Source organism: Salminus brasiliensis, chromosome 5 (genome assembly GCF_030463535.1).
Source record: "Salminus brasiliensis chromosome 5, fSalBra1.hap2, whole genome shotgun sequence".
Classification (NCBI taxonomy): Eukaryota; Metazoa; Chordata; class Actinopteri; order Characiformes; family Bryconidae; genus Salminus; species Salminus brasiliensis.
The window spans coordinates 20,473,178-20,499,797 of NC_132882.1; the positions used below are offsets into that span (position 1 = coordinate 20,473,178).

Sequence of the window (26,620 nt, forward strand, 5' to 3'; positions counted from 1 at the left end):
TGTTTGCCCAAATAAGCTTGGCAAAACCTTGATTGACCTGGTAGAACTTTTTCTTGGTAGGGCAATTTTTGCACTGACCTCTACTGGTACAGGATAGGATTTTTTCCCCCTGAAGATTAACTGCGGGTCCTACTCAGAACTCTGAACTAAGCAGCACCGACAACTGCCTAATTAGCCAAGCCTAATTACCCAAGCAATTTCAGGGAAATAAAAGTCTCACCATATAAGACTTCAGATAAACAGAACGTCTTATGTGTACATAGACTTTGCAGTTGATGGTGGCTAAATGAGAGGACACACAGGGGGTGAGAATAACACTTGTTTATTTATGTAAATTCCACAATACATCAACATCAGTCATTTTTTTACACACCGTTTTAATGTTTTAAGCAGATGTCAGACATTCTTTCTCCCATCTGACCCTGCTGTAAGACATGTAAAGAGTGCTAGTTCAGGCCAGAGTGAGAGCTGAGAATTTAGTATCATCGACACTGAGCTCCAAAAGGAGTGCCAGCTCAGGGGAAACACTAAATGGACTTTTTTTGGCAAACATTTCCCATGATTCATGTCTAGACCTGATCCTAACACAAATTTCTAAACCCAACTGTAATGACAATGTTCAAAATGCAAGCATCTGAAAGTCTGTTTAGATCCCTTTGCTGGCTTAGAGGTGAGTAGATAAGTACTTCTTCTGTTCACTAAAAGTAGAAACTAGGTTCACAGTTCCGTAGGATCAATGATGAGGTTTAGTGAGGTTTAGTGGGTTTTTCCATTGAAACAGCAGGCTAAGAGCTGACAGGCTACATAGTCAAGCCTGGTGGTGCCTGGGGATGACCTCATCTTTGTTGTTTCCTCAGCGACGTCATGGCGTCAGCTCTTGGCATTCCTTCCGTGCATGTACCATCGCTCTCAATGTGAGATTCTATCACTTCTCTTCTTCTCTTTCACACAGGTTAAATTAGCTGCATTAAATGATCCTCAGTAGCTGCAGTTCTGATACACATGTGTAATGAGCACTCTCGACTCCTCTGTTAATATCTTGTGATAATTGCTAAGTGCTAGAATATTAGCCCCAGTGCGTAACCTACTCAGTCATTGCTTAATAATTGGTTTTGTTTGGGCTCTTACTATTGAAAAGGCTGCTGGCGACATCATTGTATGACATATCTCCATGTCATAGAAATCATTATCATCATCAGTTCACTTATCAGTCACTTCATCAGACTGAGACTTCACTCTAAAACAACGGCCTATGAGTCCATCTATCAGTGACATCAAACGCATCACACTCTGCTGGTGCCGTTGCACAACATATCACGCAAAAAAATGACAGTACCTCTGCAATCTTGAGGCGGTAAGCAGGTTATCCATCAGAACAGGGAACCGAAAACCATTCCCAATGTATCTTCAATATGATGGATGTGTACGGTGCCGAATAACATACAGGTAATAAAAGCAGGTGTGATTGTGGGAGAGGGGTGTTTCAGACGAGACGAAAGGCCAAAATAGAAGTTGACTAAAAAGAAAAGCCTTCATATTTCTTAAAACAAGCAACGAACTGACATGCAACTAACTAGAATACTTGCACAACACATTCAGAAACTGCACACACTCACCACACCTATACGTACATTGCCTCTCATGGATGCATGCGTGTATTCAGGCACATTAGAACACACATTCCAATATATTAATGCTCAGACTCTTTTGTGAACCACTAAAAACATCAACCAGTGGACAATATGCACAACGGCATTGACATCATGAAGTGTGTAAAGGCGAAAGCCAACACTGTAGCCCTTTGGGTACAAAAGGAGCATCTTGATGACAAAAGCAGGCATCATAGTTAGCAAGGACACATAATTCACTTCACTAGAGCCTCTTTGGCCAAATGTTAATAACTAACAATCTTAAATGAAATACTGTATCTAATGAATTCAATCAACCGTGGATGGAATCTAAACCTCATCTAATACTTAACTCATTGAGGTAATCTCAAAAAAAAAAAAAAAAAAAAAAGTATGAGGACTTTGTTTGACAATGCAATCCTCTGGTTGTTGAAAGGTCAGGATAGGTGGGACAAGTGCCTCAATTATGTCAAACTGTTTTGGCCTATGTTGTAAAAGTCCACCAGCCACCTTCATTATATACCTAAAATATTCTCATATGTCATATGTGCCTTCTGATAAGAGTAGGCACACAGATTGAAAATCGATCAGGGGAACGTCAAGCGGCAGTGTTGGAGGCACACAAAAAACACTCAATGATTGCAGTTCGCATAAAATTATGAAAGGTCTTGGGATTTAAGCACTGAACATGAAGAACACTCTGACTAAAAGTGACTAAGGTTATGTCACCAGTCGGTTTGATGCTCATTTGCATGACGCAATCCTTTCACTCAAACTATGCAAGCAATGCTCTTGGTCCTGATGGATGGGGAATGAGGGTCTTTGACATTTCCTCAAGCAGCCATGCTCAAAATGCCCATTAACACACCACTAAAGTTTGAGCCCAATTTTGAACAAATCCCATTCTTTGCAAACATGGTCCACATAGATTTTCAGTGACAGTGCTCAATTACGTTTTAAGAGAGCACACAGATGGCATGCTAAGTTTGGTTTCACTAACCTTCCCCCCCCCCCAATGCATTTTGTTGTCTGAGACCAGGCCATAGTCATCCCATCCACATCTGTTGATGATCCTGCCCATAACGCCTTTTCACCCACAAAATACCTCACACATTCATGCAAATGAAAGGTATAAAAGGCTTCTCGTTGGCACTGAAATTTGTAGACCCCTTCAGAGCAGAACGTGAGTGGATATCAGTGCAAAAGCCTCTCTACTCATTTTCTTAGATCTTCTGTCTTCGTTTGAGGCAGAGGTTTAAAGTATAAATGCAGTAAACAGTACATAGCTGATTGACAATACAATTTTGGCAGGCCATGTTACAAAAACAAAACTACAACCCCACCCATCTCTCCCACCCCTCCAAGAACCCCAACACAACAGCAGGTCCATTAATGTTCTGTGATCGCTGCTCCAGGGGCAGCAGGGTTATGTTGTCTTGTCCTTAAGCCTCACTTGCTCAAGACGTCTACTCCTGCTTTTCCTCGAGGTAGGCTTTCACTCGCTTACGCACATAGAAAGCGGTCAGGGCGCTGCAGCACGCTGTGAAGATGAAGAGAGCCACGGCGTCATGAGCCAGGTCGCCATGGAGACGTTCATACAGGGGCCTCCGCTCGCTGTAGTCGAGGCGCACTGCCTCTATCTGCACCAGCGTGCACAGCACGAGGAAAACGTGGAATATCTGGTGGCCCTGACCGATAAAGTCGCACCGGCCAGGGAACCAGCACTCCGGGTGTGGGTAAGTGAAGAAGTAGGCACTCGCCAAGAAGAAGAGGATCTGGTAGCAGTGGTATGTCACGGCCTGATCAGCGCAACTCTGCTGGGAGCTGTAGCAGCTGTAGATGCGATGCAATACTGGACTGATGTCTAAGCAGTAGGCTAGGCCTGAGGGCACCACCTGGAACAGCTTGTGGGCAAACCTGGGCAGGCGTGGACTTGCATACTTGCCATAGCAGCACCCAGTGCAGGACAACCAGGCCAGGAAAGCCGAAGCGGGCAGGAAGAACCCTCGAACCCGAGCGTGCCATGCCTCCTCAACTACATAGTAAAAGTGAGCTAGGGCACTGCCATACTGGTACACGGCCACACCCACATAGTCCAGGAAGTAGAAAGTGTAGTGGGAAAGCTCCGATTTGGCAGAGAGCAGATGGGCCAGCGAGCTGCAGGCCAGGTAGGTGAACGCTGCCAGAAGCACGATAAACAGCGGCTGGGCGTGGGGGTCTCGCAGGAAGTCCACTGTTTCGGACACCTCCTGGAACTTCACCAAGATGATGAGCGAGGCCAGCAGGTGCGTCCACACGTTGACTGCCTCGTTGTGCCTCTGAAAGAGCGTGAGGAAGTAGTAGCGCCAGCTCTGGTCGGGTGGCCGGTAGCCTGTGAAGATGTGAGACTCCTTGAACACCCAGGGTACATCATTGACAGTCACAGTGCAGGGCAGCTTGGGGAAGGCAGACTCTAGCAGCTGGGGGATCTGCCGAAGCTGTTGGACGTTGATGAACAAGCGCCCGATCTGCTCCATCACTACCGTCGCCATGGTGAGAGGGAACAGAGCAAAGCACCCTGGGATCTATAGTACATTTCAAAAATAAGGAAAAAAGGGTCAACCATCTTTCTTCCCATATTTTGTACATTGAACACAGTGCCAGGCAAAACTGCACAGCAATGTAGGAGGCTGATGTGACAGAAATAAAACGGTGTAAGCTCTAGTAAACTCTAGGAACTGTACGCAGAGAGGTGAGTGTGTAAAATGACTAGTGCTTTTTGAGAGATAATCTTGTAACGCTGGACAATGAATGGAAACCGGTTACGTAACGTCACCATCCCGTTTCCGCGGATCCGCGTGCGCCTTCTTACGGTGTTTAACGGTTCTTACCAGCGGCCCAAAAGCCATTTTTTAACTGGTTGTTAAAACGCCATTCTCTACACCACAATGAGCCCCTCAGACAGTGTCAGTAAAGCCCTGTGAATAATTTAGTGATGGCATCCGACAGCCAGACAATCCTCCTTTCTCCACAGCCTCCAGCAGGAGCCGTTTCTGCGGGTGAAATCACAGGAGACCGTGTTTGGTGCCGGATAGGCGAACAACGAGGAGAAAAAACATTTTAATAAAGCAAGAAACGAAAGAAAAAATATTTCAGTCCTGACCGTTGATCGTTTACCGCCCACTGCCTTATTCTGTCCTGCATTGTCTTACCAAGCGTTTCGGCGCGGCTCGTCCACACAGGCTACAGCTAGCTACATGAATAAACGTGCCCTCGCGCGCTGGGTTTAATACAGTAAGAGCCCTCAGAGAAGATGGCTAAATCACATGGCAGCATTTTCTCTCATTACCGCTACCTAAAGCTCATAAGATCGGTCTCGGACCTGACTTACCGTTGTTTAGCAGACAATCCACTCAGTGAGGCTGAAGCATGTAAAGGTGACTTCTCTACGTGCGTATAAAAAGGCATGAGCCATAAGCAGCATGATGCAAATTAAGTGTTCGCTGCTAAATTCTCGCTGCGGGTGAGGCTCCTGTCAGCTCCCCGCAGAACCAGATGGCCGAGTTGAACGGATTGTTTCACAGACGTGCGGCTCAGCCAATCAGAACGCCGTCTTTGCGTGTCCAATTGTTCATTGGCCAATGGGAGACGCTTCAGCTCAGCTGCAGCCAATAGGCTGCATGAGGAGAGTCGAACGAGCCCGCCCTCTTCCTCTCAACGTCGCCTGCTAAAAAGGATGATTCACAGTGCAGAAGGCGTCGACAGACACCTTAGACATGGAAGCGACGACAAAACTCAGTGTTGAGGGGAACAAAAAGACCCTTCTGTGACAGAGTAGGGATAAGGTCACCCGATTGACCGTCTGTATATATCCATCCAATACTATTAGCATGAGTTGGGGAGTTGGGAAACAGGTGGGGTGGTAATCATCCAACATCCCGACCTAACCCTAACGCTCTGGTCGCTGAATGCAATCAAATCCTCACAGCAATGCTCCAAAATCTAGTATATATGCCTGTTCTCACTGTTACGCTGAAATGTCATATCTCCAAAACGACAACTTGCAGGAGAGGAAGAACCACCTTCTTTTAACTTTCAATGGAAGTCAGATAAATAAGATTTTATTTCCAGTAATTTAGAGCATTTCTATTGGTCCATATATTTGTGTATATATTTACAGGGCTAGAGCTACTGTAAAAATGCTCATCTCATCTCCTTTCTTTGCCCACACAGGCGGGTGATGCTCACAATGTGGCTTTGTTGGCCTGTGTGTGAATGGAGCTCCTTCATCAAGACTTTGCAAGACTGCTGGTCCATCAGGCTTTTCTCCATCTTCTGCATTCAGTATTTTGGCTTTATACATTGTAGAGAGGCCTACAGAGATCCAACTGTTATGGGCCAGATTTTTCCACACAGTAAAAACAGTATAGTAGGTTATAATAATGTTACATTACATAATGTGTAGTCTGATTACCTTCAGTGTCTTATGCATACTTACATTTCACTTTGGCCCATTATAAAGACCAGTATAAGGCAGGGGTTTAAAATAAGGCTTGTGACAGAAAGTTAAATACCAGCTTATAAGATGGACAGAAAATATCACCAGAATAACCACACTGGCAACTTCTGCATTGCACAGACAAAACCAATTTTAATTCTTGTTACCATGCCAACAAGGGATCACTGTCCAAGAATCTCTATTGAGCACATTAAATGAAATTATTATGCCATTTCACTTGACGAAAAAGCAAAATGTCCTACCAAGCATTACATGACAAGGTAGACTATCTAGGCTGTTATGTATTTAGTAAATACCTTTGTCATAACGGCAGGTGGGAGGGACGAAATAATCTGAATTTGGGTTAAAAATCACACATTACAATAAAAAAAAAACTTTAACATGTATTATTTTCAGTGTGGCACTTAACAAAAAATGACATACTGTATGTCCAGTATGGTCCTCAGTGGGAACATGCAACATGTAACTCTCTGTCAAATGGGCTCAGCATAATGATGTGCAGCATTTGTTTTGCATATGTGTAATTTGATCAAAATCCACAAGTTTGCATTCATTACAATTGCAGATCAAGTCATAATTACCAACCTTTTGAAGGAAAACATTTCAGGTAGACTAAACAAATGTGGTGCCATCAACTGGCACTAGGTGGCAGCACATGCAGCACTGGCTACACTACTTGCATTGCACTGCCACCATTACAAAAAATGCTCTCATATACCCTCCTCCTTAGAGGTATGGTCCAAAACTTATGGGTATCGATTACCGGACTTTAATCAGTCAGTAAGTCTTCATCAGTCCGCTGTATACAATTACCCTGGATCTTTCTCAAAAGGTTATAGTTTTTACACAGTTCTCCTGGTAAACGTTATCCTGAAATGTGCTTATTGTTCACCACATGGACAGAGAGTTACACAGACAGGCAGACAAATGTATCAAAATTATTTGTCCATATTTGAAAGTCTACAAAAAGGGGCAAATCCAAAGCTGTTACCATAACAAACAACTGTGCAACTTTATTAAGCTCAAAGAACTGGAGTTCTGACATGAACAGGTACAGGTCAACTTGCACAATGCAACACACAAAGTTAGAGACCTATGCGTAACACAGGCATGCTTTCCTTTAGAGTAAAACACTGCTTATTTTACAGGTCAAAAGCTGCAATTGGACAAATCTACAGGGGCCGGTTTTTCAAATGGAAGTGTTCCAGTTGGATTAAACATGAGTTAAAAACACGTCTTTTTCATTCCTGAAGTTTTGGATCAGGATTTCATAATCCCACAGTACCTTTATGCAGGATTAAGTGCTACAAATGGGTGTTTTAAACTTTAAGCAGATATTTTGGATACCTTTAATGCCAAAGAAAATGATTTTTATCCCACCTTGAGTGGGGGATTCAAGCTGAATTGACGACCTGTACAGAACACACCTCATACAGAAATTAATAAAGTGTTCTGTAAACACCCACATTTCTAAAACCATTATTTACTCTTACACTGGAAAACCTTCTTTTTATTTAAACATGTTGGCAGAAGTAATAAACATGTTGTTCCAATTTGCTTGTTTATATTGTAATTATTAGGTAGAAGTCTAAAATGATTACTCCTTCATGAATTATATATTATGTTCTCTTTTCCATTACCAGAAAAGGCTAAAATGTCATTTGTCCAGCAGATGGCCATGTATAAGATTTATCCTATGAGATCTGGATAACAGTCTGAAAATGTTCTAAAAACGGACAAAATCTTTTTATTTTCTTATTTTTGATTTTTGATAGTAAAAAGGAGGATTTGTCATCCAGAAAATTTGGATTAGGATTAAAAGCTTTGAAAAACCGGCCCCAGGTGATGGGATGTGAAACAGAGCTGAACATGAAGAGATGAAAAGAACACTGTGCACCTGCTCCTCCCTTAATCCTCAGATAAAAAAGTGTCAATAACACAAAACCAAACACATAATACTGGCCATAATGGAACAAAAATAAATCTTTGGATACGTAAAAAACCCAATACTGTTCCCTAAAGTGAATAGAACCAAAAAATAAAAAGACTCAAAACTCAGTTATCCTCCTCGCCTCCGTCTTTTGTCTCTTTGTTCTTTCGGACTTCTTCAATCTTCTTGTCCTAAAATGAAAAACAAAAAAAACACAATGTGGTTGGCAGAACTCGTTTAAAGTGCTGTGGTATATTCAGCAGGGGGAGACTTTCTGTTTACATTTAATTAAATGCAGTTTCGCATCCAGAGGTCTAACACTTAACCTGACTTAGCAAAGAAGACCCCTTTGAGAATGAATGCTTACCTTCTCCTTGAACTTCTCGTTCATTGCAGCAATCTGTTTTGTGCGGTTTTCTTTGTTGGCTTCCATTTTCTGGTTGAGTTTCTCCTCTGCCATCTTGCTAAAGTTGTTGTTCTCCTCCATTGCTTTCTGGAGGACCTCCTTCTCATGCTCTCGCTTCTCAGCCAAGTGCTTCAGTACCTCAGCCTCATGATTCTGATGGGAACAGTTGCATAGATAAACAGATAGGAAAATGTTAATTTAATGAGAAAATATAGGCTATTTTCCTATTGCTATTGTTCAAGGAGATACTATAATAATATATGAATAATTAACCCATTAGACCACACACACATCAAGTATATAAATTAAGTATAAAAATATGTATTTCAAAATATTATATGGATTATTCTAGTCTGTTCTTACCTTGCGTCTCTCCTCTGCTGCCTCCAGTTTTTTCTGAATCTCATCCAAAGATACCTCCTTCTTCTTTGGAGTGGACAAAGGGAATTCTCCTTTGGCATCTGGTGCCGAGGGGCTCAGAATGACCTCGAAAGCTTGCCCTGAAGCACGCTTATCAAGCTCCTTAACCTGAATATCTGTAAACGTTAAAACAGCCAGTATAGTAGCTGCAATCCATTTAGACGACGCCTTATTTAATCTGAGGGTCATAGCAATACATAGAAAATAGGCTGTGTAAAAGAACGTTTCCCAGGTTACCTCCAGAGGACGCCATTGCACTCTCGTCGTTGACTGTTTCGAATACCTACAAATGCAAATAAATTGGTTGAATTAAAATCTTTAACAAATGATATATAATATAATATTATAAAATTTACTCAATTTCCATTTTTATCCCCAAAATGTCCACTCGGTCAGTGGCTGAAGGAATGTATGCCTTAATGGCCCTGTTGCTCCTTTACTATCTCCTATAACAATAAAGTCTATCTGTGTTAATAATCCCACACCTAGCCCTGCAGCAGCTTCCACCCAATACAACTACTAATAATGCTAAGACATGTTTTACCAAGAAAAGAAAAAAGCCTACAGATGTGGTGCAACCCAAAAACTGCACATTCAAATGTTGAATTTGGCAAGTATGGACTACCCCCGGAGATTGTCTGTCCATATAATGGCAGAGATCTATTAAATTGAATGGCACATAGCTGATATACAGCATTTCGTGTGAATGGTCATTGGTGGATAATGTGGAATTAGACTATTCTAGTCTCTGAGCATTGGGCAATGGCAGCCAGATCTGGGAGTGGTGTCGCCTCCTCAGACAAGCCTCGTTTTAACTGAATCTTCGAGAGAAATACTGCTGTCTGTCCTCTGTTTTTAAAGATGTCATCCCAAAGAAAAAAACAAGTGTTTTAAAATAAGCCTTTCCATCCATCACCTGAATCTGTCCTCCATTCAGGTCGAGACGAGCAATTATGAAAAGGGTCTCTGTCAACAGGGGCTGAAACGCACACAATGCAAGCACTGCTGCAAGACATTATTAACCTGCTAGTCCCTTGTAGATAAATCGGGGCATCTGTAACCATAATCCGTGAGAATGAACAAAGGCATTATCAGCAAGCCCATCAGTCGACGGTAGGTGAGCTAAACGGCCGCTGAGGGATGAAAACAAAGGAGATTTTGTGCGGCGAACGAACAAAGACGACGGGGGCATTTTCCTCCAGCCCATTTCAGAGATGTCCAACTTTACTAAGACGACGATGGCAGCAGGAAAAACGCTCACTATAACTGAAAACAGCCCTGAACGAGCCCTGTGTGCATCAACAGCTGGGCTGATGGTTATTGGTAATAGATGAACGCAGCAACACATATTTCTACTACTACTCGGATTAGGGCGTGTGATGAATCCCAGTCATCCAGGATCTTCACTCCTTTTTACAATCCAGCAGCACAACGCTGTCTATATTGACATGAAATATTGATATTATCAGCAAATCACAAAGAAACCGATTCTGAATTCGGAGTCTGTCCCCCCAGACATTAGCTAAATGTCGACTGTCACATGGCGAGACCAAATCTGTCACACCCAGCCTCTGTCACACATGTAAAACTGCATTAAGAATTGACCACAAGCAGTCCAAACATGCTGAAATGTGAAAGTATAAACTCATACATCGCGTTTAGTCTAAAGCAGGTCACATTTACACAGCCTGCTGTCTCCTTTTCAGCGGACAACAACAATCCCTGGCAGGTGCTCGAAGAAAGAAAGAAAGACTGCAAACAAAGACAAAGACACCGCTGTCCAACGGCTCCTCACATCACTTGTGGGAATGTGTACCCCACTTTTCTCTTCTACCATCAACCCCAGAATGATTCACTTCATCATTAAACAGCTAGTTAGCTGATATCTAACGTTAATAGCAGCTCCTCTCTCTTTACTGGAGATCCAGTGGCCAAGCCTGTCTGAGAACAAGGCTGTTCGGCTAACAGGGGCTTGCTGGTCGACTTCGCCCAAGCCACCTTGAACATTTTCCACATATTTAACTGTATTTTACTGCTCCACACAGACAGAAAATACAAAGATAGTAAGCTCCATCACTGAAGCTTAACATTAATCCGAAGATAACACAATCCAGAAACAGGACTCTAGCTAATATTACATTAAACTAACTAAACGTTAGCTAGCTAATTAACTGGCCGGCTAACAAACTCCCATTGTGCGCGGGGAGCAGCTAGCCATGTCCCAACTGTCTGATTTTTAAAAACACCGATTCCCTCATATGGATATCTCCACTTTTAACACTAAACACTACACACTAGCTACTTACATGACAAAAAACTACCTTCCCAGCTTTAATAAAGGCAAGCATTACAGACAACAGAGCTGCATATCACCTGTATGACTTCCACACACCCACCTCTGATGCTGTGGACGGAGTCTCTGAGCTCTCACTCTCCTCTCCGCTGATTCACTCCAGAGCCGCGGGAAAAAAGGACCGGAGTCGAGCGCGTCACCGTGAAGGCGAATCTGATTGGTTGAATCAGAACAACGAACTGTGCTGAGAATTCTGGGATATGTAGTTACACTTGGTGACATGCGTGTAAACCATCCGTTCTCTCTGGATTTAACAGGGAATGTCTGCTACGATTTTAATACTCCTAAAAACATTAAACGATAGTTTCTCATTCTCTGCAGAACCTGAAACAGACGAACTCAAAACTACGCAAATATACATTCATTTATTCATTAATTCCTAAACAAATAATAAACAAATCTGTAAATGTATGCTACTTTTATTATGTTTGGAGTCAGTGTAGGAATATGGTCAGAGAACATGTTGTAAATACACCAACATACCATGGTCACCTACATGCTATTGTAACATGTTGATATATCTTAATTCTCAATTCTTAATTTAATAATACAAAATTACTATTACTATATAAAGACAGAGAAAACGGCAAAGAAGTTGAAAGAGCAGGTCTGACTATGTAGCAGTCTTTAGTCTGGTTACTGGAAAAAGCTTAAAAGAGCATTATTTCAGTATCTTATCTGTGTCTAAGATTAACTAGAATGGGACAGATCTTGTGCTAACTTCCCAAAATAATCATATTTCTAATTGGTATTTATATGCTGCTATGAACAGACATGTAAAGACCCCCCAAGTAAAGACTTGGACCCCTAAATCATTAGTAAACATGCAGATATGCAAATATTTTACCAAAACATGCTAAGTACATATGTACTGAAGTTGGTTGTTTATAGCATTAAAGGGACCTGTGTACTGGCAAGTATACCTATGTTAATAAATGTGATTATTTATTTAATTGTTAGTGTAATTGTTGTGTTGTACTGTACTGTATGTGCAGGGGAAAAATCAGAATTATCATCTCTGGATGATAGTGTGAAATCCTGGTCAAATGTGTAAGAGAGCACCAATATTCAGTGAAAATCCTGCACTTTACACTTGATAAACGGACGTTTCTACAGAAACAGACTGTAATGGATCTTGTCTGGTAAATGATTTATGCAAAATATCCCTTAATGTGAGAAATTCATTGTTAATATAAACTAACAAAAAGATATTATTTTTAGAATTTATGAGATTACTTTTGACAGAAACTGCAAACCTTTTTATTGCAAAACTCATATAGTTCATGATCTGTTTGCTCCATCCAGAAAAATAGATGCAACCATTCTGCGTCTGATGGGTTAAGCCTAAAGGGGGAGAAATCTTTTTATGTGAAATTTACTTTGATGAAATCAATGTCAAACAGAAATTCACTACAGCACCTTTGCTCAACATTTTGAGCTATGATAAAAATAGCTCAGCAGGCCCAGCACATATTACATCTGTCCCACCTGGATAAATGTGGATACTGTGGAATGCACAAGCAAATACAAGTCAGTCATTTTCTTAGAGAGGATCAAAAAAAGCCATGTAGCCAGGATGAGGCCAGATTTCACAGACTTGATATTCAGTTCCACAATGAAATTGTAACACATCCTGACATGATTACAGTGATGATGGTAAGGCCAGACCTGCACTCCAGTGCATGATCGATATTATTATTACTTGAGCAGGGAGTGTTGTAGCCATTGCCTGCTTCTGTCGTTTTTGTGTTTTCTGCTTTGATCCAGTTGCTCTCTGATGGCAACACAATCTGAACTTTCAATAAATGGGAAGCCAGGTCATCTTGGCATCTAGGGTGTTTGGCTTTGGCATGCTCCATCTCCTGCTGGTTGTTTTTCACTGTCTTGTTGTCATGCTTGTTATTTGTATCTGTGCCTCAGGAAGCTCTCAATGCATACATATACTGTTTATATCAGAGTGGACCTCAGACTGCACCTTAATGTCACTATACGTTAAGACCTACCTCTACCTCACTTTAATGGACTGAACATCTGAATCTGACTGGTTTGGGATGCAAAGTCTACATTCGTTCTCTTGTATGACTTACAGTTATCATTTAGACGGCTGGAGCATTTCTGCTGGAACCTACTGTTAATTTCTCCCGAGCAATCCCCCACTGCCCCACCCAAGTTCTCATTCATCTTATTGTAATAGAGCCGCCTTAGCAGTCTAGCCCAGGGAAAAGGAGAACAGATGGTACAGGCTGCCTCACACCCTCCCTGGGGTCAGTGGCTGCATGTACAAAGACAGGGGGGTGGAATAGGGACACAGAGACCCCTGCTGTGTGCAGTACTCTCCCTACTAGATTCACTAGTGTGATGTCAGATTGTTAAATTGTCTGAGTAAGATGAAGAGCATGTTTGGGTGGAGACGGTGCTTTTAAACATGATTTGATTTGTCCAGCCAAGGTACCAGAAGGATCTTACACAGGGTGGGGCAAGAGACGGGGGATGTAAATGGCATAAATACAAATTGGCTGTGAGCTTCGCCTCATGGTACACATGGCTTTGTGGACAAGCTGAAAGGCACAAAACCAGCATCGGATGTAAAGGAAGCATGTCTATTGAAAAAGTAAGGTAAAGGTGAAGTGGCAATGACAGAGATGCCGCTCAGCAAATATATAGAATGGTTTTTCTAAAATTAGCAGCAAATTCAAGGTAATAATTAAGTTACAATATTTAATTATTAAAATCTAAGTTTGTTTCCTGTAGATGATGTGAACTTATTTACACTTTGCTAGTTCAGACTATGCCTACAGTATATGATAATTTGGAGGAGACTGTAAGTGAGGGGAGAGCCAGGAATGAGAGATATGGCAGAGTTAAAAGGGGGAAGACAGGGTGGAGGGGAGTTGCGAAGACTTGGTCGTTTACTGTGTTGAAAGCCTAAGGCTGCAGTCGAGGTAGGGTGGGTCCTTTTCAGTAGCCTAAGGTCTTGTCTCTTGCAAATGTGGTATGAAACCTGTGTGCTTTTTCACTTCGTCATGGAAATGAATTATAATCATAAAAACATTTTAAATAAACTCAGCTCAGGAGGATTCATTTTCTAACATTTTTGTGGTGCTGTTTTTTTCTCTGTGTTATGTGCGCAGAGAACTGTGGGTACCCGAGGGCCCAAAAGAATACATCAGCCGCATCCTTCAAATTGCTCAGAACGTAGGCTGAATTTCTGAGCTGTAAACAAAGACTGCTTCGTTTAGGAAGATGCTTCAATGACGTGGCGAATGAGAAATGTAGCCTACCTTGACTGCAGCCTATGCTTTGGAATGCAGCTATAGACACATGAATAAGGTAGAGATGGTATTTACAGGATGTTAGATTGGGAGGATGAGCTTCAGGCATGTTCCTCCCTTCCAAAATGTAGTTATTTCATAATTCCACTTAAAAAATCCACAAACATGTCATTTGACCAGGGGTGTTCAAACATTTTCATATGGCTATATTTTTAGATCTACTTACACAGACACAGTTGTGCACACTCTGCTTATATAACCTCCATATAAAAGCATTACCAAGTGGGAAGCCCTGGACCAGCTGCACAAGTCTAAGGTCAGCATGCCCAGTACCTAGTTTTGACTAGAGGTATAAATGAGGTGTATATAAATTTATGACCATATGCTGTAGGTGTACATGATCTATGATCTATGAAGAAGCATTCATAGTCTTAAATATTCAATATATTACTGCCAGTAAGGTGTGGTGTTGTGTAATGTAGTGTATATGATGAGTCATTGGTGAAATAAATATGAACATTTGATGTATGGGCTGGTTTGGCAGAGAGAGTTTATGTGTGCTGTCTAACACCTAAAGTGCTAATGATTTCAGGGACTAGTTTTGTAAGCCAGCGCACATGGCAGGTCATGTGAGCCACAGCAGTGCAACAGCACTTGGTCTGCAATATCGTGTAGTCTTCTTATCACAGCTCAGAGGATTAGATCTTTTTGATGGTCTTTGTAGCTATGTAATGCAAATGTTGTTGTCTACTCACTGTTAATCCATCTAAACAGTCTGTCAAGGCTAATTCATCCTTAACCAGATGTGCACTATGTGTGTCCCATTTGCTCCAGATGCACATTGCTGGTTGGATGCTGAGACTACAAATATGCCAAATATTTTGGCAGAAATCCTGCCTGGACAGGGATCCGTCAGCATCCAGACAGTGAGACACAGGCGCTGTGTGCTCCATGCGCCGCTGCCAGTGACCCAGTTTCAGGCCATAATGCATGACACGATGGACTCTACCTTGAATAGAGTGACAATGCCCTCTGATCATATCTGAAGCTATGATGGCATATTATAGTCCACTGTGATTAAGAGGCCTCGTTTCCTCTACTTTCTAAGCCGAATCTGGGAAGCAAACAGAGGAGACTTGGGAGATTTAACACTCTTGCAGCTTCGCTGACTTCAGATTTCCAAGCTTCGGTTGGCTCCTTGGGTGAAGTCATGTTGCGTGACATCACAGTGTTACGTAACATGCATGCTCTCTTCCTCCAGCATAAGAAACGTGGCCCTTCCCCCACCCTGCCAACAATGACATACACTCACATGGTCTGCACATGCAACTCTACAAAAACCATGTCAAAACATACCGCTCTCTCGCTTCATTTCTCTCTCTCTCTCTCTCTTGCTCTCAAGCATACAAGCGATATAAATATGGGCTGGTCCCCCGAGAATGACGGAGGAAACCCAGAATCCAAGAATCCATGCCTGAGCAGTTATCTCAGAAGCTCCATGGAAGTAAAACTACAAAAATCTAGGCCGTAAAATAAATACATCAATCAAAACAAATTGGTTGCACTGATTTGATTGCATGTGCATCATTTTTTGCTCCTTATGAAGCCTTGTAGGATGTGAAGATAAGTGAAACTGATCGACTATGTTTCAGTCATGTGTCATGATGTTGAAAGGTTAATGCTTGTGACCCATTAGTTTCCTGTTAAAGCATTTAGATGTTAACTTGTGCATAGGCTCTCCACCACCGTCCATTAGCTTTGAAAGATGTGTTGAATCATAAATGAATGAGGTTTAATCTGTGCATGTACCTCTGTGGCAGCTTGGCAGCAGTAATTCGGAGTCGTCCCTACAAACTGTAACACAGGTGGAATGATGTAATGCTACCATCTGTAGTATTTCAGGCTTTATGTGCTTTACATCTGCCTCATCTGCCTCATCCTTATAACAGTTACTGAACGAGGTAGTCCCATTTTGTTGTGTTGCACTTGTCTTTGTAATGTCTTTTATTTACCTTATTTTTTTTACTTGTTTTCATTTACTCTGCAAAGTGACTATAAGATTTGGAAAGATGCAGTAGAAATACACTATATGGACAAAAGTATTGGGACACATGCTTATTCATTGTTTAAAAGGTACATCACAAGGGTATTAGAAAGAGCTGATGCTGATTTTGTTGGAGTAACAGTCTCTACTGTCCAGGGATAGCTTTCTACTAGATTTTGGACCATTGATATGAGGATTTGATTGCATTCAGCGGCAAGAGCATTAGTGACGTTGGAAAGTTGAATGATCATCACCCCACCTCATGCCCAACTCCCCAGCTCATCTGCAAAGTATTGGACAAAGCACCATCATCCCAAAGCTGGGGGGCTTAATACCCCTCCAGCCCACCTGGCATTAGGCATGGTGCCGATAGGTTCATGTTTATCTGCTCCAGAGATTCCTGTTCCACAGGGACTAGACAAGCTTGTTATTATTATTATTATTATTATTGTTGTTGTTGTTGTGGTTTTTTGTTATACACTGTTGCTCTTATAACAAAAATATAATATAACAAATTGAATCTCAGAAATTATAACGTTACAGAGGAAGAAAAATGTTCTAATATACAATGTTAATATATCATCACTGTCATTCAACAACCTTGCATCTCCAAAATGGCAACTTTAGTGGAGAAAGAAAACGCCCTTTGTAACTTTCAATGGGAGCCAATGGTTTTTGCATAACAGTGATAATATGTTAATGCAGCAAGATTGTATTGTAAGCCATTGAGAGTCATAGTGAGATGTTCACACAATATGAAAGGTAGCTACAACAATGTACCCTTCAGTGCCATTGCCATGGGTGTCAGATGAACTTATTAACAGCATTGCTGTCCTGCCAGATGTTAGCTCCTGCCTGCTGTCTCCTCGTCAGAGTCCCTACACTTTTCAATCACATTAGCACACATTTAACCGTCTGCAATTGCATCATTGCACATCTCCGCTGGTGAATGGAAACATTAAACATCGTTTGGAACTGGTTTGGGTTTAATTCCATTTACACTCACCATGCTGTCTCATTTAGGCACTGAGTAGTAGAGCTGCACACACTCCCATGGGGAGACAGCAAAGAAGAAGAGAGAAGCACTGCATTTCCCTGGTGTTCAGAGACTTCAAACGTCTAGACTGATGTGTTTTCATTGAATATAGCACTGCAGATTGTGGACTGAAGGTAATTAGGTTCACTTGTTTCTTGCTTTTGGATGGTTCTCAGTGTTTTCACAGTTAGTATGCTGCTTATTCCCATTCCCTGGAATGCTCAAAATGATCCCCTTACTACCAAATCCACCCATTCAGCCAATCTCTCTGCAGCACTTTATTTGAATCTCTCAACGGTGCTGAAGTGGAAAAATACCAGCATCTCCTTGGAGGAGCTCTGAAAGAGCAACGGTTGCTCCAGTATAAAGTTGTAATGCTGGCAGCCGTCTCATGCAAACAGTACAATGAAGAGGCGCATATCAGCTGCCCAGCGTTCTCTAGGCCTGAGCAGCCTGCCAACATCTGAACAAAAGATCCGATTATAACGGCCTGAATAACCACCCAGTGGGTCACAAGGGAGGGGGGACATTTCAGTTAAATCTGTCCCCTTGTCTTTCATCCCCGTGTGAGAAATGACACCAAATGTTTTCCAAACAGACACTGAAAAAGGGTCACTGGTTTCCTTATAACATTGTTGAATTGTTGCGACTGTAAGTATATTTGGGAAAATCTATTTAAAATTGCACCAACTGTTTCTCTGGTTAGCTACACACTCTCAAAAGATGCATGAGTCTCTTTTATATAGTCTCTTTTTTCCATGACTTTCTTTAAATGCTTTTTAATGTAGTCTGTACTAGAGCTGGGTAATTTATCGGCATTCAGAACCTCAAACTGACATAATCTTGCTCATGTTGATTATTTCCATTTTTATTGTTCTGTTATACATTAAATACATTAAAATACATGTAAGAAAATATAAGTATGTTCCCCACTGTATGTACACTTTGTTAAATTTTCCAAATATATTGTTCACTCCCTAGTCCATCCATTTCACTCATTAAACAGAAGAATAGAAATCAAATAGAAAAATGCTGCAAAAAATCTGTTCTGAATAAATTGCTTCTGTGATGTGACAAGAATATAAAAAAGGATAATCCAATACTGTTTAAACAAGTTCTCTTCAAACTGGCCTCGCCATTTCTCATTGTGAGAATCCCTATATTGCCTTGAGTGAGCTTTTTCTAGGAACACCCTTAGAGGTTTGAGGGATCAAGTGTCGACTTTAGAAATCTTTGTAACCTGATTTACTTCCCCATTTCAACCCCCAAAAGAATCCAGGCAAAGACACAGTATCAGCCATACCAATAGAATATGTAGCATTAGATTTGTTATGTTCAGATTTGATTTTAGGTAGCAAACTACTCCATCTTGCTGAAACATCTTCCTTCCTTTATTCTACTATGCTAGCTTGCTTTGCGAAGCTCTACACAGCTAGCTAAAGCAAAGCATAGAGCCAGACCAAAGCACTGATTCACAAAATATATGTGTATTCTTTTCAGACAAAAGATATTGTATTCCAAATTTTGAATTGCTAGCATATTAGCCAGAAGTGCATATTTTCATATTTAATCTTTACCCAAATAGTAACGGCAGGCTGTGCCAGATTTGGGCTGTACCTACCACATTACGCCAGGCATGGATTTGCCAACAGATCAATGCATTGTTCCAAATGCACAACAGCCCAGTTAAGGTATGAATCTGGATTCATGCTGGGAAAGACTAACCCAGTTAAATAAGAAACTGGATTATCTGGCCTAGTTTATCAGGTAGTAAGGGTCCGCAAACTACAGACCTTTCCTAGCTCATCTCCTTAAAACCCCATGTTATGTCTTTTAAATGTAACAGTATAGTAAATAATTTCATGTTCTATTATTATTAATTGGAGTTTTATGAAAGCATTGTATATTCATATTTTAATCCTTTCCCTATTTTAGTCTATTATATTAATTATACAATGAGTGTTCCTCAGAACTACTGTATGTACTACCACTTAAAGATGATAACTGACTGGATTATTGGATTAACACACCAGAGTCTGATTAACAAAACACTGATGAAAGCGAGCACAGCGCCCAGTAATCAATCAGGAACTCGATCGCTGGCACTAGTCATCAGAGCTAAATTGACATTGATAAGCAGAGCGTAATCCTCACTTTCCTGCACACACACGAGTGTGGACTCACATGAATGGATGGTATGCAGCAGTATGAGCAGTGTTACTGTCCTGCCCAGACTCTGGAAATTAAGCCTGAGCTTCTGTCCAAAGACCAGGTCATGTGCTTCACCCTCCAGATGTCTGATCATCGAAGCCAGGACTGTGTAAAGCCAGCCAGCTCTTTCACGGCAGGAGTCATACTGGTGCTCTTTGGGTTTATCATATTCCACGGCTTCACTTGTTTTCTCTCTTTGAATAAAACATTTGCATTACATAAGCTGCTTCCTTTTACTGCCATTACCACTACTCTGGAAGGACCCCTGAGATTCCCAGTCTCTCACTTTAGGCGTGTCCCTGTCTGTCACACTTGCCATCAGTCTATGTGAGCTTGTATTTCTATAGGAGTGTTTCAGTGCTGTGTGTATTAGATCATACTGTAATTGTAATCAATGGAGCAGTTTGGTGTTGTGTTGTTGTTGTGTATTAGCACACTGTCTCTCTCTCTCCCTTTCTCTCTCTCTCATCTCCCTCCCTCCTTCTCTGTCTCTCCTCAGCTCAGTTCAATTCTCTCCACTCAGTCTCTCTCTCTTTCTTACTCTCCCCTCCTCCCTCTCTCGCAGGCTGGCACGTTAAGCAGCATGTGCAGAGTGTCTCAGTGGGCACTGCCCACCTCCACCCCTCCCCTTCCTCAGGCGTACCATCCTAATTATTTTTGATTGGTTCCAATCAATACCCATCATTTGTGGGCCACTGTGGGCCAGCGAGTGCTTCTGCTCCACTGGATCTGGGCTTTCAGCTGCATCGGGTGTGACGCTGAGCTGGGAACACTGTTAGACGCGGCAATGCTCATTGAATTCTGAAGCCCACACTTGGCGAAGGTCAAGGCTTCAGTTTGATATCTCAGCCTTTATTGGATTTGTTGTAGATCTAAGCAAGCTGTGGCTGATGGACACTTTTCAAACATTTAGAAGCAGCCATGCTTTAATGTGAGGGAAGGGCAGTCAGCTGATGAGCAACGGCCTGGTATTCTGCTGCCATGCACGTGGGTCAACATGGTGCTGCCTCCCTGTGCTTTCATATTTTTAGCTCTGACTGTGGCCTTGCTTCATGCACCCCACACCCACCCACCTACCCGCTCCTTGAGTATCAGTGTAATCCACTGCTGCAGCCAGTGCAAATACTGCATTGGGGAGGGCTATTTTAGTTTTTATTATTTTAGTAAATCACACTGTACAATCCCAGCATCCATCTCAGACGTTTTACCTGGAGGCATGCGTCTGCATCAAAGAGGCGAGATGTCACCGCTGAAGAGAGTATTTTCGGCAATGTTTCGGCAGCGAATATGGTTTCCTTAGCAACTTGTTACTATGGCAATGGCATCAGCACTTTTCTTCTGCATGAGGCAGGGGGGCGGGGTCAAACATGCTGGCATCACTTTTGGGTGGGTAGGTTTGAGCTAACACTCGGTGTCTATGGCAACATGCTGTGCAGACACAATGTCACTCCACTGCACTGAAAGGGCAAACAGCCTTGTTTTCACAATGGACCTTTTTCACAGTCGATTCTATTAGACCCCTGTTAAATGGTCCTCTCTTTAGATTAGGCGCAATTAATTTCTCATTTTTATGTTTGAAATGGAGGCATGTAGTAAGATTCCCTAAAGCATTTGGTCAGAATCCATAACATTAGATTATCAGACAAATCTAAAGATACATAATTTTAATAGTAATTAATAGTATTTTTTCAATTACATCCCCCTGAGACATAACACAAGGCACCTATATAAAACAGTCAAGGTCTGTAGCACTCAAATACATATGATTTAACTTTTGATGCAAAAGAACAACCACTTTTGGCTCTATAAAAAAGGTTTGTATGGTGTGGTACTTGCTAAACAGCCTTCACTTCAATTGAAAGGTTCTACACACTCGCATCTCCTACAAACATGGTTCTTCTATGGTGTCACTATATTGGTATGCCAAAGGCTTTAGCTGTCTGGTCACAATGCTTGGTACTCTTGTCTAGCATCCATGTTTTTGGCAGCATTTAACTGGGTCAGAATCTGTGAGAGAGTGACATATGCTGTTTACAGAGGATCAGGGTTTGATTGAAACAAAGCAGTCAGATAAATCCACCACTCTGTGCACAGTCAACATAGCCTCACTAATAATGGAGCAGGGAGAGTCATTATAAAGCATCTTTAGGTATGAGATCAGTAACCGGAGAGGAAATCTTAACCATAAGACAAACCTGGACGCTCAATTTTTATGTAAAAGAGTTACAGCACAGATTGAAGTTTGACAGTTTATTACTCATGATACGGAGGATTATAGTCTGGGATCAGATGGTCAGCTGAAGCAAGAGGCCCCTTTCTATTAAAATGCTGCAGAGGTAGTCTTAACAGGGTGGTTCCTGACTGTAAGACGGCAGGGAAATAGTCACAGTGGGAGAAGCTGATGCAGATTCAGATAACCGTGAAAAACAATGAGTTCAGGAAACTTCTGTTTGACAGTGCCGCTGATTTACGCAGCTACAAATCACTTAATACATTATTTTGAATATTTCATCTAGTTAATAGTTAAGATTGAGGACAAAGGTTTAGGTGTTGTTTGGGCCAATGCAGAAAAACAAAAGCTTTCACAAGAGCCCTTTTATTAAAACTAGACAGTCACAATTAAAAACAGGTGTTAGCTAGTACCACCCTGGCACAACCAAACCTGGACACAAACCTCACATAAATCCACCCCTACACTGAGCCTAGATTTATTTTCTGGTCAATTAAAGGGAAACCCCACAGTTGGAGTGTGCTGCCAAAAATATACCAAACAAGCACACCCCATTCACAAGAGACAAACTTCTATTAAAATAAAGTGAAAACATACTGGTAAATCAGGCAAACTAAAGCACAGGTAAAATACAAGAGGTAAAAATGTTAGAATTTACAGGTAAAACATCTAAAAACAAAACCCAAACACAGAGTCCCAAATTCTATATCCAAAAGAGTCCCACACTAGTAGTTGAAAGTAGCTCTAACATAAACATAAAACCACTGACCAAACACTAAAGCCCAGCCCAGCCCAGCCCAGCCCAGCCCAGCCCAGCCCAGCCCAGCCCAGCCCAGCCCAGCCCAGCCCAGCCCAGCCCCCTAGACACCCTCCATCCCTCTCTTCCTAAACCACCTTGGCTCCTGCTTTTAAAGAGTACGCTCCTCCCCACTTACTCCAGCCAGGACTCTCATTGGTCAGTGGTCCTCATGTGATTTATGTGGTTAAACAGGTACATCTGTGGAGGGAGGGCCTGAGAATGACAGACACACAAATGCAAACGTGACTCTACTCTTACCCCTGCTGAGTTTCTGAGTGAAATAATTGAACAAACGTAAGCAAATGGTACAAAATGTTAGAGCACAGTTTATATTTAATCAATGAATTTAACATTCTCAACAATTAACAAAATAAGATAAATAATAATAATGGCAATATAAATGGAATATTTTCAAGAAGATGACTAATTACTTCAGTAAACTGCTCCTGGTATTTCTTAAGGAACAAGTGTCAGTCAGGATGTAATAGGGCTCAAAATAATGACATGTTTTGGTTGTCTGGAGGAACAGTATATTGAAAAATCCAAGTTACATTCAACTCTCAAATTTTAACAGATGCATAAACAAAATCTGCTCTATAACTGTTTCCATAATCAAAACTAACACCATTTCACTTGCTTTCTTTTTTAAACTCTCCACTCCCGAAGTCCCTTTACCACCCTGCAATCTCCAGAGAGTGTTAATATTTCAGGACTGAAGAAAAAGACGTGTCTGAGCACCACCTAAAAGAGGAAGAGCACGAACATGAACATCAACAATTAATGTACTGTTAGTCATTCCTGCATGCCAGTACATTGTTTTTACTAATCATTGTAGTGGTGAATTATTTCTACAAGCCAACATAAAACTGTCATTATTTCTATTGATCTCTATAGAGACTTTTTAATGTGGTACCTACACAGACTCATTAGTACTGGCTCTTTTTATCTTTGTTTTGTCATGTTCTTTTGTCTCCTTTTGAGACCCACGTTTGGTAATAATAGTGGAGTGACTAGCACCACCTGATGGTAAAGATGAGAAGTTACTCACTGAACAGGTACAGTGCAGTTTGTTGATAATGGAGGTGATAGTATTTGTTGCTCCAGCAGATCGGGCGTAAGTGGAATAGTTTGTATGAAATTAAAGGCAGTGTGAGGCGTTCTGAAGTCTATATTGTGTGAACAACACAGGAATCATAGCCTTCAGAATTCAAAGCCCCATCACCACTGTCAGAACAAAATCATCTATTTTTATTTATTCATGACTCTTATTGCCAGCTACTCTTTATACTGTATGAAATTAATGACGAATTGATCAATATTTTTTATCATTTATATTATGTATGTTTTATACATTTATTTGTATTAACCTTTTTTCCCAAATGTGTTAATACTCTAGCCAGTCAACTGCCATAAATGCCTAATTCATTATGTACCATAATTAAGATGACCTTTTTTACATTTATTTTTTTCTTTCTTGAGGTCCAAAATCTGATGTTTATGGAAGTTTACATCCCAAAATAATTGACTCCTCCATCACTTTTTCCATTTATTCCCCTAAATAATGAACCTTCTTTTTTACTGTGCTTTTAAAACTGATACATCTATTGAGCTCTGTTCGGATTGGCTGCCCTACACTGTGTTCATTGGTAAACCAGCAGAAACACTCCTTATATATTCCTTGTGAATGGGCGGGGCTAAACTGTTGTAGGCTGCACAGATAGGTATCTATAAATACATGTAAGTACATGAGGTTTTGTGAAAAGCCCCCAGCCAGAGGTTCAGAACCACTGTGCCACATTGTGCTCTGGATATACATCCCCTAATCTGTTTCCACATGTGTCTTTGTAGCCGTGGAGTGTGGAGTCGAGTGGGACAGAGCTTGGTTTCACTACAGAAGAGTGAGACAGATACCTCCAGGTAAACCTCAGAACTGTTTATTTACAGTAGCCTATTCCACGATGACTTGTAAGTGGAGTAGTTGCTCCTAGAAAGGCCTACAAAGAGGTGTATGCAGGTGTGACCCTTATACATCACAGTCTTTTAGACTCATTAAAATGTAATTATAATACAGTGAGAGTGGAGAGTTCTTGCCTCCATAATCCAGTATGTATTTCACATAACATGCTCTCAGAAATATCCACTAGGGGGCGACAAATAACTCATTATGCAGCCATTACCTAATAGACCTTAAAGCAGTTCATTTTTGGCTGTGTCTGAAACTGAGGTAGCTGCCTTGATGCCTTGTGCCCACGCTGTCTCACAAGTCGGTGCTTTAGGAGACAGTAGTGTAGTGGTGAAGGTGATAAACTGAAATTCACCCCAAATCTGAAAACTATGCCTATTTGAGAATTTTAGTAAAGAAAATAAAAAATAAATGTCTAAATAACCAGTTTTAAAGGTTCTTCACACATCTCTATTTCAAACACGGAACCAAAAGGGGTTATTCTATGGTACCATGAACAGATGTTTGTCTATAAACTTCATATGCCTGTGTTTTATTTAGAGGACCTTTTAGCAATGGGTGTGACTGAAACGGCCAAATTTCCAGTTAATCAGCTAATTAACAGACCCTTCCTGAATTGAAATAGGTGTGTAGGGAAACGGTAAAAGGCAAGGCAGTGAGGTAGGAATTATGAACCACTGCACTAATTAGAAGTTGTAGCCTGTTTTGGCCAATGATAACCATATATCTCCATTTTTTGCCATTTATAGTCTCCATGGTTTGAACTGGTGTTTATCAGTATCGGCACAGATACTGGCACTTTTACACAGTATCGGTATCTGTAATGGAGAGCACAGATTTTTTTACATAGAACATTTTTTTTTACATACTTTATGAAACCAAACGTTTAAACAACCATTAAAATCCAGTCATGAATAGTTCTTACCATTAAACAGACATTTAATGGAACTTTTAGCACCTTTTGTCTCCACGTGGTGTTTTTTTGGTTCTGAAACAAAAAGTTGAGTTTAAAGGCCAGACATTGAAGTTTACTTTTTGAAGTACTTTTTGTTTCTAAACTGACTTTTTTTTCACTGCTCTGAAAAAGCTGGGGGGGGGGGGGGTGTTTGTATGCTTCTTTACTTGCATGTGTTCTGAAACTTTTCAAATGTGGAGTTACTCCACCTGTAAATGCTGTTATTTCAAGCTTATTATATTTTACTTGGGATAAGATATAAAAAAAATACAACACTATAAATATCAGGATTCTGTAAAGTCACCGTTTTGCATTTCTTGTCCTCCTGAGCTATCTTTGGCTAAGAGCTCATATTTAGAAGGAGTTGTACCAATCCTAAACAGAATTTTCTTTTACACTGTGATAAACAGCAAGACACCAAATTCAACTACAAGATGTTTATTATGTTTACTAATGATTTGAAACATTTATGGCACTATGGCACTATTAACACAAGATAACTATAAAATATAGCAAAATACAATTATATTGCCAAAAGTAATTTATAAGGTTAATAGTTTAAGAACAATATCCAGAATACATCCTGATTAGCATGACCAGTCTTACCAGTATGGCCTCAGGTTTTACATGAAACACTGATTTTCCATTTTAAAAAAGAATAAAAGAAAATTCAATTCACAGTAATATAAACCCCTTGCATGGTTTGAATATGGCATTACCATAACCACAAAGAGACTATGGCTTTTGAAAAAGTACAACCCCACCCAAAAAATAAAGCAATGGCACAGAATTTGTCTCATGTACTCTCTCAATCAACTTGTTTTAAAAAATCATGCACATATTCTGACAGACAATTAGGACACTGGCAAAAATCT

The 26,620-nt window shown here is 41.0% G+C and overlaps 2 protein-coding genes across 6 annotated transcripts in view; both read right to left on the reverse strand.

Annotated features, from left to right (window-relative positions):
* Positions 1-306: 306 nt before the first annotated feature.
* On the reverse strand, positions 307-5,164 carry paqr7b (progestin and adipoQ receptor family member VII, b). The gene is made up of 2 exons (XM_072679793.1): positions 4,999-5,164; positions 307-4,192 (listed from the first exon to the last, which is right to left on the reverse strand). Exon 2 carries the CDS (start codon positions 4,157-4,159, stop codon positions 3,095-3,097), a length of 1,065 nt encoding a protein of 354 aa, XP_072535894.1. The 5' UTR covers positions 4,160-4,192; positions 4,999-5,164; the 3' UTR covers positions 307-3,094.
* Positions 5,165-6,231: 1,067 nt separating this feature from the next.
* Positions 6,232-26,620, reverse strand: part of stmn1b (stathmin 1b) — a 213,238-nt gene continuing 192,849 nt past the window's right edge. For 2 of the 5 annotated variants that reach the window (XM_072679822.1, XM_072679823.1), the window contains exons 2-5: positions 9,120-9,167; positions 8,826-8,998; positions 8,424-8,615; positions 6,232-8,247 (exon numbers count right to left, since the gene is read on the reverse strand). In XM_072679822.1, coding sequence (XP_072535923.1) covers positions 8,182-8,247; positions 8,424-8,615; positions 8,826-8,998; positions 9,120-9,135 — 447 coding nt within the window. In that variant the 5' untranslated portion in view covers positions 9,136-9,167 and the 3' untranslated portion in view covers positions 6,232-8,181. Of the gene's footprint in view, positions 8,248-8,423; positions 8,616-8,825; positions 8,999-9,119; positions 9,168-11,255; positions 11,341-16,666; positions 16,671-26,620 lie in introns of those variants that run through there. The other 3 variants (XM_072679820.1, XM_072679818.1, XM_072679819.1) reach the window with 3 other exon arrangements.

Coding starts and splice junctions, on each gene's coding strand:
- paqr7b (XM_072679793.1), bottom strand. CDS start 4,159: ATGGCGACGGTAGTGATGGAGCAGATCGGGCGCTTGTTCATCAACGTC.